The sequence below is a fragment of the Oncorhynchus kisutch genome, linkage group LG19 (assembly GCF_002021735.2).
Source record: "Oncorhynchus kisutch isolate 150728-3 linkage group LG19, Okis_V2, whole genome shotgun sequence".
NCBI classification, from domain to species: domain Eukaryota; kingdom Metazoa; phylum Chordata; class Actinopteri; order Salmoniformes; family Salmonidae; genus Oncorhynchus; species Oncorhynchus kisutch.
Window position 1 is genome coordinate 67,783,938 of NC_034192.2, and position 12,948 is coordinate 67,796,885.

A 12,948-nucleotide genomic window follows, 5' to 3' on the forward strand; every position below is an offset into this window, starting at 1 on the left:
CCCCCAAGCCATCAGGCTGCTGAACAGCTTCTACCCCCAAGCCATCAGGCTGCTGAACAGCTTCTACCCCCAAGCCATCAGACTGCTGAACAGCTTCTACCCCCAAGCCATCAGGCTGCTGAACAGCTTCTACCCCCAAGCCATCAGGCTGCTGAACAGCTACTACCCCCAATCCATTAGAATGCTGAACAGCTTCTACCCCCAAGCCATCAGGCTGCTGAACAGCTTCTACCCCCAATCCATTAGAATGCTGAACAGCTTCTACCCCCAAGCCATCAGGCTGCTGAACAGCTTCTACCCCCAAGCCATCAGGCTGCTGAACAGCTTCTACCCCCAAGCCATTAGAATGCTGAACAGCTTCTACCCCCAAGCCATCAGAATGCTGAACAGCTTCTAAACCCAAGCCATCAGGCTGCTGAACAGCTTCTACCCCAAGCCATCAGGCTGCTGAACAGCTTCTACCCCCAAGCCATCAGGCTGCTGAACAGCTTCTAAACCCAAGCCATCAGGCTGCTGAACAGCTTCTACCCCCAAGCCATCAGGCTGCTGAACAGCTTCTACCCCCAAGCCATCAGGCTGCTGAACAGCTTCTAAACCCAAGCCATCAGGCTGCTGAACAGCTTCTACCCCCAAGCCATCAGACTGCTGAACAGCTTCTACCCCCAAGCCATCAGGCTGCTGAACAGCTTCTAAACCCAAGCCATCAGGCTGCTGAACAGCTTCTACCCCCAAGCCATCAGACTGCTGAACAGCTTCTACCCCCAAGCCATCAGACTGCTGAACAGCTTCTACCCCCAAGCCATCAGACTGCTGAACAGCTTCTACCCCCAAGCCATCAGGCTGCTGAACAGCTTCTAAACCCAAGCCATCAGACTGCTGAACAGCTTCTACCCCCAAGCCATCAGGCTGCTGAACAGCTTCTACCCCCAAGCCATCAGGCTGCTGAACAGCTTCTACCCCCAAGCCATCAGGCTGCTGAACAGCTTCTACCCCCAAGCCATCAGACTGCTGAACAGCTTCTACCCCCAAGCCATTAGAATGCTGAACAGCTTCTACCCCCAAGCCATCAGGCTGCTGAACAGCTTCTACCCCCAAGCCATCAGGCTGCTGAACAGCTTCTACCCCCAAGCCATCAGGCTGCTGAACAGCTTCTACCCCCAAGCCATCAGGCTGCTGAACAGCTTCTTACCCCCAAGCCATCAGGCTGCTGAACAGCTTCTACCCCCAAGCCATCAGACTGCTGAACAGCTTCTACCCCCAAGCCATCAGACTGATGAACAGCTTCTACCCCCAAGCCATCAGACTGATGAACAGCTTCTACCCCCAAGCCATCAGACTGATGAACAGCTTCTACCCCCAAGCCATCAGACTGCTGAACAGCTTCTACCCCCAATCCATCAGACTGCTGAACAGCTTCTACCCCCAAGCCATCAGGCTGCTGAACAGCTTCTACCCCCAAGCCATCAGGCTGCTGAACAGCTTCTACCCCCCAAGCCATCAGACTGCTGAACAGCTTCTAAACCCAAGCCATTAGACTGCTGAACAGCTTCTACCCCCAAGCCATCAGGCTGCTGAACAGCTTCTACCCCCAAGCCATCAGACTGCTGAACAGCTTCTACCCCCAAGCCATCAGACTGATGAACAGCTTCTACCCCCAAGCCATCAGGCTGCTGAACAGCTACTACCCCCAAGCCATCAGGCTGCTGAACAGCTTCTAAACCCAAGCCATCAGACTGCTGAACAGCTTCTACCCCCAAGCCATCAGACTGATGAACAGCTACTACCCCCAAGCCATCAGACTGCTGAACAGCTTCTAAACCCAAGCCATCAGACTGCTGAACAGCTACTACCCCCAAGCCATCAGGCTGCTGAACAGCTTCTACCCCCAAGCCATCAGACTGCTGAACAGCTTCTACCCCCAAGCCATCAGACTGCTGAACAGCTTCTACCCCCAAGCCATCAGGCTGCTGAACAGCTTCTACCCCCAAACCATCAGGCTGCTGAACAGCTTCTACCCCCAAGCCATCAGACTGATGAACAGCTTCTACCCCCAAGCCATCAGACTGCTGAACAGCTTCTACCCCCAAGCCATCAGACTGATGAACAGCTTCTACCCCCAAGCATCAGGCTGCTGAACAGCTTCTACCCCCAAGCCATCAGGCTGCTGAACAGCTTCTACCCCCAAGCCATCAGGCTGCTGAACAGCTTCTACCCCAAACCATCAGACTGCTGAACAGCTTCTACCCCCAAGCCATCAGACTGCTGAACAGCTTCTACCCCCAAGCCATCAGGCTGCTGAACAGCTTCTACCCCCAAGCCATCAGACTGCTGAACAGCTTCTACCCCCAAGCCATCAGAATGCTGAACAGCTTCTACCCCCAAGCCATCAGACTGCTGAACAGCTTCTACCCCCAAACCATCAGACTGCTGAACAGCTTCTACCCCCAAGCCATCAGACTGCTGAACAGCTTCTACCCCCAAGCCATCAGACTGCTGAACAGCTTCTACCCCCAAGCCATCAGACTGCTGAACAGCTTCTACCCCCAAGCCATCAGGCTGCTGAACAGCTTCTACCCCCAAGCCATCAGACTGCTGAACAGCTTCTACCCCCAAGCCATCAGGCTGCTGAACAGCTTCTACCCCCAAGCCATCAGGCTGCTGAACAGCTTCTACCCCCAAGCCATCAGACTGCTGAACAGCTTCTACCCCCAAGCCATCAGGCTGCTGAACAGCTTCTACCCCCAAGCCATCAGACTGCTGAACAGCTTCTACCCCAAGCCATCAGACTGATGAACAGCTTCTACCCCCAAGCCATCAGACTGCTGAACAGCTTCTACCCCCAATCCATCAGGCTGCTGAACAGCTTCTACCCCCAACCATCAGACTGCTGAACAGCTACTACCCCCAAGCCATCAGACTGCTGAACAGCTTCTACCCCCAAGCCATCAGACTGCTGAACAGCTTCTACCCCCAAGCCATCAGACTGCTGAACAGCTTCTACCCCCAATCCATCAGGCTGCTGAACAGCTTCTACCCCCAAACCATCAGACTGCTGAACAGCTTCTACCCCCAAGCATCAGACTGCTGAACAGCTTCTACCCCCAAGCCATCAGGCTGCTGAACAGCTTCTACCCCCAAGCCATCAGGCTGCTGAACAGCTTCTACCCCCAAGCCATCAGGCTGCTGAACAGCTTCTACCCCCAAGCCATCAGGCTGATGAACAGCTTCTACCCCCAAGCCATCAGACTGCTGAACAGCTTTCTACCCCCAAGCCATCAGGCTGCTGAACAGCTTCTACCCCCAAGCCATCAGACTGATGAACAGCTTCTACCCCCAAGCCATCAGACTGATGAACAGCTTCTACCCCCAAGCCATCAGACTGCTGAACAGCTTCTACCCCCAAGCCATCAGGCTGCTGAACAGCTTCTACCCCCAAAGCCATCAGACTGATGAACAGCTTCTACCCCCAAGCCATCAGACTGATGAACAGCTTCTACCCCCAAGCCATCAGACTGATGAACAGCTTCTACCCCCAAGCCATCAGACTGATGAACAGCTTCTACCCCCAAGCCATCAGACTGATGAACAGCTTCTACCCCCAAGCCATCAGACTGATGAACAGCTTCTACCCCCAAGCCATCAGACTGATGAACAGCTTCTACCCCCAAGCCATCAGACTGATGAACAGCTTCTACCCCCAAGCCATCAGGCTGCTGAACAGCTTCTACCCCCAAGCCATCAGGCTGCTGAACAGCTTCTACCCCCAAGCCATCAGACTGATGAACAGCTTCTACCCCCAAGCCATCAGACTGATGAACAGCTTCTACCCCCAAGCCATCAGGCTGAACAGCTTCTACCCCCAAGCCATCAGGCTGCTGAACAGCTTCTACCCCCCAAGCCATCAGACTGCTGAACAGCTTCTACCCCCAAGCCATCAGACTGCTGAACAGCTTCTACCCCCAAGCCATCAGACTGCTGAACAGCTTCTACCCCCAAGCCATCAGGCTGCTGAACAGCTTCTACCCCCAATCCATCAGGCTGCTGAACAGCTTCTACCCCCAAGCCATCAGACTGCTGAACAGCTTCTACCCCCAAGCCATCAGACTGCTGAACAGCTTCTACCCCCAAGCCATCAGACTGCTGAACAGCTTCTACCCCCAAGCCATCAGGCTGCTGAACAGCTTCTACCCCCAATCCATCAGGCTGCTGAACAGCTTCTACCCCCAAGCCATCAGGCTGCTGAACAGCTTCTACCCCCAATCCATCAGGCTGCCTGAACAGCTTCTACCCCCAAGCCATCAGGCTGCTGAACAGCTTCTACCCCCAAGCCATCAGACTGCTGAACAGCTTCTAAACCCAAGCCATCAGACTGCTGAACAGCTTCTACCCCCAAGCCATCAGGCTGCTGAACAGCTTCTACCCCCAAGCCATCAGACTGCTGAACAGCTTCTACCCCCAAGCCATCAGACTGCTGAACAGCTTCTACCCCCAAGCCATCAGACTGCTGAACAGCTTCTACCCCCAAGCCATCAGACTGCTGAACAGCTTTCTACCCCCAAGCCATCAGACTGCTGAACAGCTACTACCCCCAAGCCATACGACTGCTGAACAGCTTCTACCCCCAAGCCATCAGACTGCTGAACAGCTTCTACCCCCAAGCCATCAGACTGCTGAACAGCTTCTACCCCCAAGCCATCAGACTGCTGAACAGCTTCTACCCCCAATCCATCAGGCTGCTGAACAGCTTCTACCCCCAAGCCATCAGGCTGCTGAACAGCTTCTACCCCCAAGCCATCAGGCTGCTGAACAGCTTCTACCCCCAAGCCATCAGGCTGCTGAACAGCTTCTACCCCCAAGCCATCAGGCTGCTGAACAGCTTCTACCCCCAAGCCATACGACTGCTGAACAGCTTCTACCCCCCAGCCATCAGACTGCTGAACAGCTTCTACCCCCAAGCCATCAGACTGATGAACAGCTTCTACCCCCAAGCCATCAGACTGATGAACAGCTTCTACCCCCAAGCCATCAGGCTGCTGAACAGCTTCTACCCCCCAAGCCATCAGACTGCTGAACAGCTTCTACCCCCAAGCCATCAGACTGCTGAACAGCTTCTACCCCCAAGCCATCAGACTGCTGAACAGCTTCTACCCCCAAGCCATCAGGCTGCTGAACAGCTTCTACCCCCAATCCATCAGGCTGCTGAACAGCTTCTACCCCCAAGCCATCAGACTGCTGAACAGCTTCTACCCCCAAGCCATCAGACTGCTGAACAGCTTCTACCCCCAAGCCATCAGACTGCTGAACAGCTTCTACCCCCAAGCCATCAGGCTGCTGAACAGCTTCTACCCCCAATCCATCAGGCTGCTGAACAGCTTCTACCCCCCAAGCCATCAGGCTGCTGAACAGCTTCTACCCCCAATCATCAGGCTGCTGAACAGCTTCTACCCCCAAGCCATCAGGCTGCTGAACAGCTTCTACCCCCAAGCCATCAGACTGCTGAACAGCTTCTAAACCCAAGCCATCAGGACTGCTGAACAGCTTCTACCCCCAAGCCATCAGGCTGCTGAACAGCTTCTACCCCCAAGCCATCAGACTGCTGAACAGCTTCTACCCCCAAGCCATCAGACTGCTGAACAGCTTCTACCCCCAAGCCATCAGACTGCTGAACAGCTTCTACCCCCAAGCCATCAGACTGCTGAACAGCTTCTACCCCCAAGCCATCAGACTGCTGAACAGCTACTACCCCCAGCCATACGACTGCTGAACAGCTTCTACCCCCAAGCCATCAGACTGCTGAACAGCTTCTACCCCCAAGCCATCAGACTGCTGAACAGCTTCTACCCCCAAGCCATCAGACTGCTGAACAGCTTCTACCCCCAATCCATCAGGCTGCTGAACAGCTTCTACCCCCAAGCCATCAGGCTGCTGAACAGCTTCTACCCCCAAGCCATCAGGCTGCTGAACAGCTTCTACCCCCAAGCCATCAGGCTGCTGAACAGCTTCTACCCCCAAGCCATCAGGCTGCTGAACAGCTTCTACCCCCAAGCCATACGACTGCTGAACAGCTTCTACCCCCCAGCCATCAGACTGCTGAACAGCTTCTACCCCCAAGCCATCAGACTGCTGAACAGCTTCTACCCCAAGCCATCAGACTGCTGAACAGCTTCTACCCCCAGACTGCTGAACAGCTTCTACCCCCAAGCCATCAGACTGCTGAACAGCTTCTACCCCCAAGCCATCAGACTGCTGAACAGCTTCTACCCCCAAGCCATCAGACTGCTGAACAGCTTCTACCCCCCAGCCATCAGGCTGCTGAACAGCTTCTACCCCCAAGCCATCAGACTGCTGAACAGCTTCTACCCCCAAGCCATCAGACTGCTGAACAGCTTCTACCCCCAATCCATCAGACTGCCTGAACAGCTTCTACCCCCAAGCCATCAGACTGCTGACAGCTTCTACCCCCAAGCCATCAGACTGCTGAACAGCTTCTACCCCAAGCCATCAGACTGATTGAACAGCTTCTACCCCCAAGCATCAGGCTGCTGAACAGCTTCTACCCCCAAGCCATCAGGCTGCTGAACAGCTTCTACCCCCCAAGCCATCAGGCTGCTGAACAGCTTCTACCCCCCAAGCCATCAGGCTGCTGAACAGCTTCTACCCCCAAGCCATCAGACTGCTGAACAGCTTCTACCCCCAAGCCATCAGACTGCTGAACAGCTTCTACCCCCAAGCCATCAGACTGCTGAACAGCTTCTACCCCCAAGCCATCAGACTGCTGAACAGCTTCTACCCCCAAGCCATCAGACTGCTGAACAGCTACTACCCCCAAGCCATACGACTGCTGAACAGCTTCTACCCCCAAGCCATCAGACTGCTGAACAGCTTCTACCCCCAAGCCATCAGACTGCTGAACAGCTTCTACCCCCAAGCCATCAGACTGCTGAACAGCTTCTACCCCCAATCCATCAGGCTGCTGAACAGCTTCTACCCCAAGCCATCAGCTGCTGAACAGCTTCTACCCCAAGCCATCAGGCTGCTGAACAGCTTCTACCCCCAAGCCATCAGGCTGCTGAACAGCTTCTACCCCAAGCCATCAGGCTGCTGAACAGCTTCTACCCCCAAGCCATACGACTGCTGAACAGCTTCTACCCCCCAGCCATCAGACTGCTGAACAGCTTCTACCCCCAAGCCATCAGACTGCTGAACAGCTTCTACCCCCAAGCCATCAGACTGCTGAACAGCTTCTACCCCAAGCCATCAGACTGCTGAACAGCTTCTACCCCCAAGCCATCAGACTGCTGAACAGCTTCTACCCCCAAGCCATCAGACTGCTGAACAGCTTCTACCCCCCAGCCATCAGGCTGCTGAACAGCTTCTACCCCCAAGCCATCAGACTGCTGAACAGCTTCTACCCCCAAGCCATCAGACTGCTGAACAGCTTCTACCCCAATCCATCAGACTGCTGAACAGCTTCTACCCCCAAGCCATCAGACTGCTGAACAGCTTCTACCCCCAAGCCATCAGACTGCTGAACAGCTTCTACCCCCAAGCCATCAGACTGATGAACAGCTTCTACCCCCAAGCCATCAGACTGCTGAACAGCTTCTACCCCAAGCCATCAGGCTGCTGAACAGCTTCTACCCCCAAGCCATCAGGCTGCTGAACAGCTTCTACCCCCCAAGCCATCAGGCTGCTGAACAGCTTCTACCCCCCAAGCCATCAGGCTGCTGAACAGCTTCTACCCCCCAAGCCATCAGACTGCTGAACAGCTTCTACCCCCAAGCCATCAGGCTGCTGAACAATTAATAAACTGGCTGCTGGACTATTTACATTGACCCCCTTCCCTTTTGTACACTGCTGCTACTCGCTGTTTATTTTATATGCATAGCCACTTCACCCCCACCTACATGTAAACATTACCTCAACTAACCTGTACCCCCGCACACTGACTCGCTACACCCTGTATATAGCCTCGTAATTGTTATTTTATTGTGTTACTTTTTATAATTTTTTACTTTAGTTTATTTGGTAAATATTTTCTTAACTCTTCTTGTACTGCACTGTTGGTTAAGGGCTTGTAAGTAAGCATTTCATGGTAAGGTCACTTGTTGTATTCGGAGCATGTGACAAAGTTTGATTTGAAATTAATTGAATATCTGGCTACTGTGATGCTGCACCATAGTTCAAAATGCCGATCAGTTTCCGGGAAGATTGAGCACTCTACACAGTTCATATAGAAAGATTAACTTAAGGGCCCCCCGAGTGTCGCAGCAGTCTAAGGCACTGCACTGCACCGCAGTGCTTAAGGTGTCACCACAGACCCTGGTTTGATCCCAGGCTGTCACAACCGGCGGTCAACATATGGTGGAGCACAATTGGCCCATCGTTGTCTGGGTTAGGGGAGGGTTCGGTCGGGGGGGCTTTACATGGCTCACCGCGCTCTAGCGCCGCCTTGTGGCATGCCGGGCACCTGCAGGCTGACTTCGGTTGTCAGTTTAATAGTGTTTCAACCGACACATTGGTGCAGCTGGCTTCCGGGTTAAGCGGGTGGATGTTAAGGAACATGGTTTGGGGTAATGTTTCGGAGGATGCATGACTCGACCTTCACCTCTCCAGGGAGTTGCAGTGATGAGGGAGAAAAAGGGTGTAAAAAATTATGTAAGCAAAGTCAAGTCAAAGTATCCAACTAAACCTGTTCTAACTAGATACTCACCTGAATGTCTGTCTTTCTAGATAATAGATAAGGGTAAGAGGGATCCATCGGAGGAGATTGAGATTCTGATGAGATACGCACAACACCCCAACATCATCACACTCAAAGATGTAAGTACTGTTACATTTACATTTGAGTGATTTAGCAGATGCTCTTATTTAGAGCGACTTCTAGTTAGTGCATTCACCTTAGAATGGCTAGGTCCCGTGTGGAAATGGATCCCCTCACTACTGTAAGTTGCTCTGGTTAAGAGTGTCTGCTAAAGGACAAATGTAAGTGTAGGTGGGACACCCACATATCACAGTCACCAAGGACAGAGAGACTGGTAACAAGTAGCTGTCACCAAGGACAGAGAGACTGGTAACAAGTAGCTATCACCAAGGACAGAGAGACTGGTAACAAGTAGCTATCACCAAGGACAGAGAGACTGGTAACAAGTAGCTATCACCAAGGACAGAGAGACTGGTAACAAGTAGCTGTCACCAAGGTCAGAGAGACTGGTAACAAGTAGCTATCACCAAGGACAGAGAGACTGGTAACAAGTAGCTATCACCAAGGACAGAGAGAAGGGTAACAAGTAGCTATCACCAAGGACAGAGAGACTGGTAACTAGTAGCTATCACCAAGGACAGAGAGACTGGTAACAAGTAGCTATCACCAAGGTCAGAGAGACTGGTAACAAGTAGCTATCACCAAGGACAGAGAGACTGGTAACAAGTAGCTATCACCAAGGACAGAGAGAGTGGTAACAAGTAGCTATCACCAAGGTCAGAGAGACTGGTAACTAGTAGCTATCACCAAGGACAGAGAGACTGGTAACAAGTAGCTATCACCAAGGACAGAGAGAAAGGTAACAAGTAGCTATCACCAAGGTCAGAGCGACTGGTAACAAGTAGCTATCACCAAGGACAGAGAGACTGGTAACAAGTAGCTATCACCAAGGACAGAGAGACTGGTAACAAGTAGCTATCACCAAGGACAGAGAGGAAGGTAACAAGTAGCAATCACCAAGGACAGAGAGACCGGTAACAAGTAGCTATCACCAAGGTCAGAGAGACTGGTAACAAGTAGCTATCACCAAGGACAGAGAGACTGGTAACAAGTAGCTGTCACCAAGGTCAGAGAGACTGGTAACAAGTAGCTGTCACCAAGGACAGAGAGAGTGGTAACAAGTAGCTATCACCAAGGTCAGAGAGACTGGTAACAAGTAGCTATCACCAAGGACAGAGAGAAAGGTAACAAGTAGCTATCACCAAGGTCAGAGCGACTGGTAACAAGTAGCTATCACCAAGGACAGAGAGACTGGTAACAAGTAGCTATGACCAAGGACAGAGAGACTGGTAACAAGTAGCTATCACCAAGGACAGAGAGGAAGGTAACAAGTAGCAATCACCAAGGACAGAGAGACCGGTAACAAGTAGCTATCACCAAGGTCAGAGAGACTGGTAACAAGTAGCTATCACCAAGGACAGAGAGACTGGTAACAAGTAGCTATCACCAAGGACAGAGAGACTGGTAACAAGTAGCTATCACCAAGGACAGAGAGAAGGGTAACAAGTAGCTATCACCAAGGACAGAGAGACTGGTAACAAGTAGCTATCACCAAGGACAGAGAGACTGGTAACAAGTAGCTATCACCAAGGACAGAGAGAAAGGTAACAAGTTACCTTACCTCTAGGAAACCTAGAGAGGAACCAGGCTATGTGGGGTGGCCAGTCCTCTTCTGGCTGTGCCGGGTGGAGATTATAACAGAACGTGGCCAAGATGTTCAAATGTTCATAAATGAACAGTTGAAACTGGAGCAGCAGCACAGCCAGGTGGACTGGGGACAGCAAGGAGTCATCATGTCAGGTAGTCCTGAGGCATGGTCCTAGGGCTCAGGTCCTCCGAGAGAGAGAGAAAGAAAGAATTAGAGAGAGCATACTTAAATTCATACAGGACACCGGATAGGACAGGAGAAGTACTCCAGATATAACAAACTGACCCTAGCCCCCCGACACATAAACTACTGCAGCATAAATACTGGAGGCTGAGACAGGAGGAGTCAGGAGACACTGTGGCCCCATCCAATGACACCCCCAGACAGTGCCAAACAGGAAGGATATAACCCCACCCACTTTGCCAAAGCACAGCCCCCACACCAATAGAGGGATATCAACCACCAATTTACCATCCTGAGACAAGGCCGAGTATAGCCCACAAAGATCTCCGCCACGGCACAACCCAGACAGGAAGATCACATCAGCGACTCAACCCACTCAAGTGACGCACCCCTCCTAGGGATGGTATGAAAGAGCCCTAGTAAGCCAGTGACTCAGCCCCTGTAATAGGGTTAGAGGCAGAGAATCCCAGTGGAAAGAGGGGAACCGGCCAGGCAGAGATATCTGGAGAGAGATGGGGCAGGTTGTCAGGCAGACAGACCTCACTAGTCACAAGATGTTATCTGGAGAGAGAGGGGGCAGGTTGTCGGGTAGTTCTTTCTAAGTGAGACCAGTGGATTCAATAGGGGGGTTGCAGACCTGGAGGAGGGTTGCAGTGAGATTAGTAGGAGAACAGAGACCTGGAAGGGGGTGCAGTGAGATTAGTAGGAGAACAGAGACCTGGAGGGGGTTACAGTGAGATTAGTAGGAGAACAGAGACCTGGAGGAGGGTCACAGTGAGATTAGTAGGAGAACAGAGACCTGGAGGGGGTTACAGTGAGATTAGTAGGAGAACAGAGACCTGGAGGAGGGTCACAGTGAGATTAGTAGGAGAACAGAGACCTGAAGGGGTGTCACAGTGAGATTAGTAGGAGAACAGAGACCTGGAGGGGGTTACAGTGAGATTAGTAGGAGAACAGCCTCTAGTAAAGATGAGGTCAAGTGTATTGCTCACTTGTGAGTTGGAGGGGACTGGGAAAGGGTGAAGTCAAGAGAGGTAAGGAGGGGAAATAAATAAATCAAAGGCAGATGTCGGGAGGTTGAAGTCACCAAGTACGAAGAGCGGTGAGCCATCAGCAGGAAATGAACTTATCAAGGTGTCAAGCTCATTGAGGAACTCTCCAAGGTGTCAAGCTCATTGAGGAACTCTCCAAGGTGTCAAGCTCATTGAGGAACTCTCCAAGGTGTCAAGCTGATTGAGGAACTCTCCAAGGTGTCAAGCTGATTGAGGAACTCTCCAAGGTGTCAAGCTGATTGAGGAACTCTCCAAGGTGTCAAGCTGATTGAGGAAATCTCCAAGGTGTCTAGCTCATTGAGGAACTCTCCAAGGTGTCAAGCTCATTGAGGAACTCTCCAAGGTGTCAAGCTCATTGAGGAACTCTCCAAGGTGTCAAGCTGATTGAGGAACTCTCCAAGGTGTCAAGCTCATTGAGGAACTCTCCAAGGTGTCAAGCTCATTGAGGAACTCTCCAAGGTGTCAAGCTGATTGAGGAACTCTCCAAGGTGTCAAGCTGATTGAGGAAATCTCCAAGGTGTCTAGCTCATTGAGGAACTCTCCAAGGTGTCAAGCTCATTGAGGAACTCTCCAAGGTGTCAAGCTCATTGAGGAACTCTCCAAGGTGTCAAGCTGATTGAGGAACTCTCCAAGGTGTCAAGCTCATTGAGGAACTCTCCAAGGTGTCAAGCTGATTGAGGAACTCTCCAAGGTGTCAAGCTCATTGAGGAACTCTCCAAGGTGTCAAGCTGATTGAGGAACTCTCCAAGGTGTCAAGCTGATTGAGGAACTCTCCAAGGTGTCAAGCTGATTGAGGAACTCTCCAAGGTGTCAAGCTGATTGAGGAACTCTCCAAGGTGTCAAGCTGATTGAGGAAATCTCCAAGGTGTCAAGCTGATTGAGGAACTCTCCAAGGTGTCAAGCTCATTGAGGAACTCTCCAAGGTGTCAAGCTGATTGAGGAACTCTCCAAGGTGTCAAGCTGATTGAGGAACTCTCCAAGGTGTCAAGCTCATTGAGGAACTCTCCAAGGTGTCAAGCTGATTGAGGAACTCTCCAAGGTGTCTAGCTCATTGAGGAACTCTCCAAGGTGTCAAGCTCATTGAGGAACTCTCCAAGGTGTCTAGCTCATTGAGGAACTCTCCAAGGTGTCTAGCTCATTGAGGAACTCTCCAAGGTGTCAAGCTCATTGAGGAACTCTCCAAGGTGTCAAGCTGATTGAGGAACTCTCCAAGGTGTCTAGCTCATTGACGAACTCTCCAAGGTGTCTAGCTGATTGAGGAACTCTCCAAGGTGTCTAGCTGATTGAGGAACTCTCCAAAG

At 51.9% G+C, this 12,948-nt stretch overlaps 1 protein-coding gene across 1 annotated transcript in view; it reads left to right on the forward strand.

Annotated features, from left to right (window-relative positions):
- The window catches only part of rps6kal (ribosomal protein S6 kinase a, like), a 68,777-nt gene that overhangs the window by 45,327 nt on the left and 10,502 nt on the right, over nucleotides 1–12,948 (forward strand). Inside the window, exon 15 of the mRNA XM_031797687.1 lies at nucleotides 8,734–8,823. Within this exon, the coding sequence (XP_031653547.1) occupies nucleotides 8,734–8,823 (90 nt within the window). The remainder of the gene's footprint in view (nucleotides 1–8,733; nucleotides 8,824–12,948) is intronic.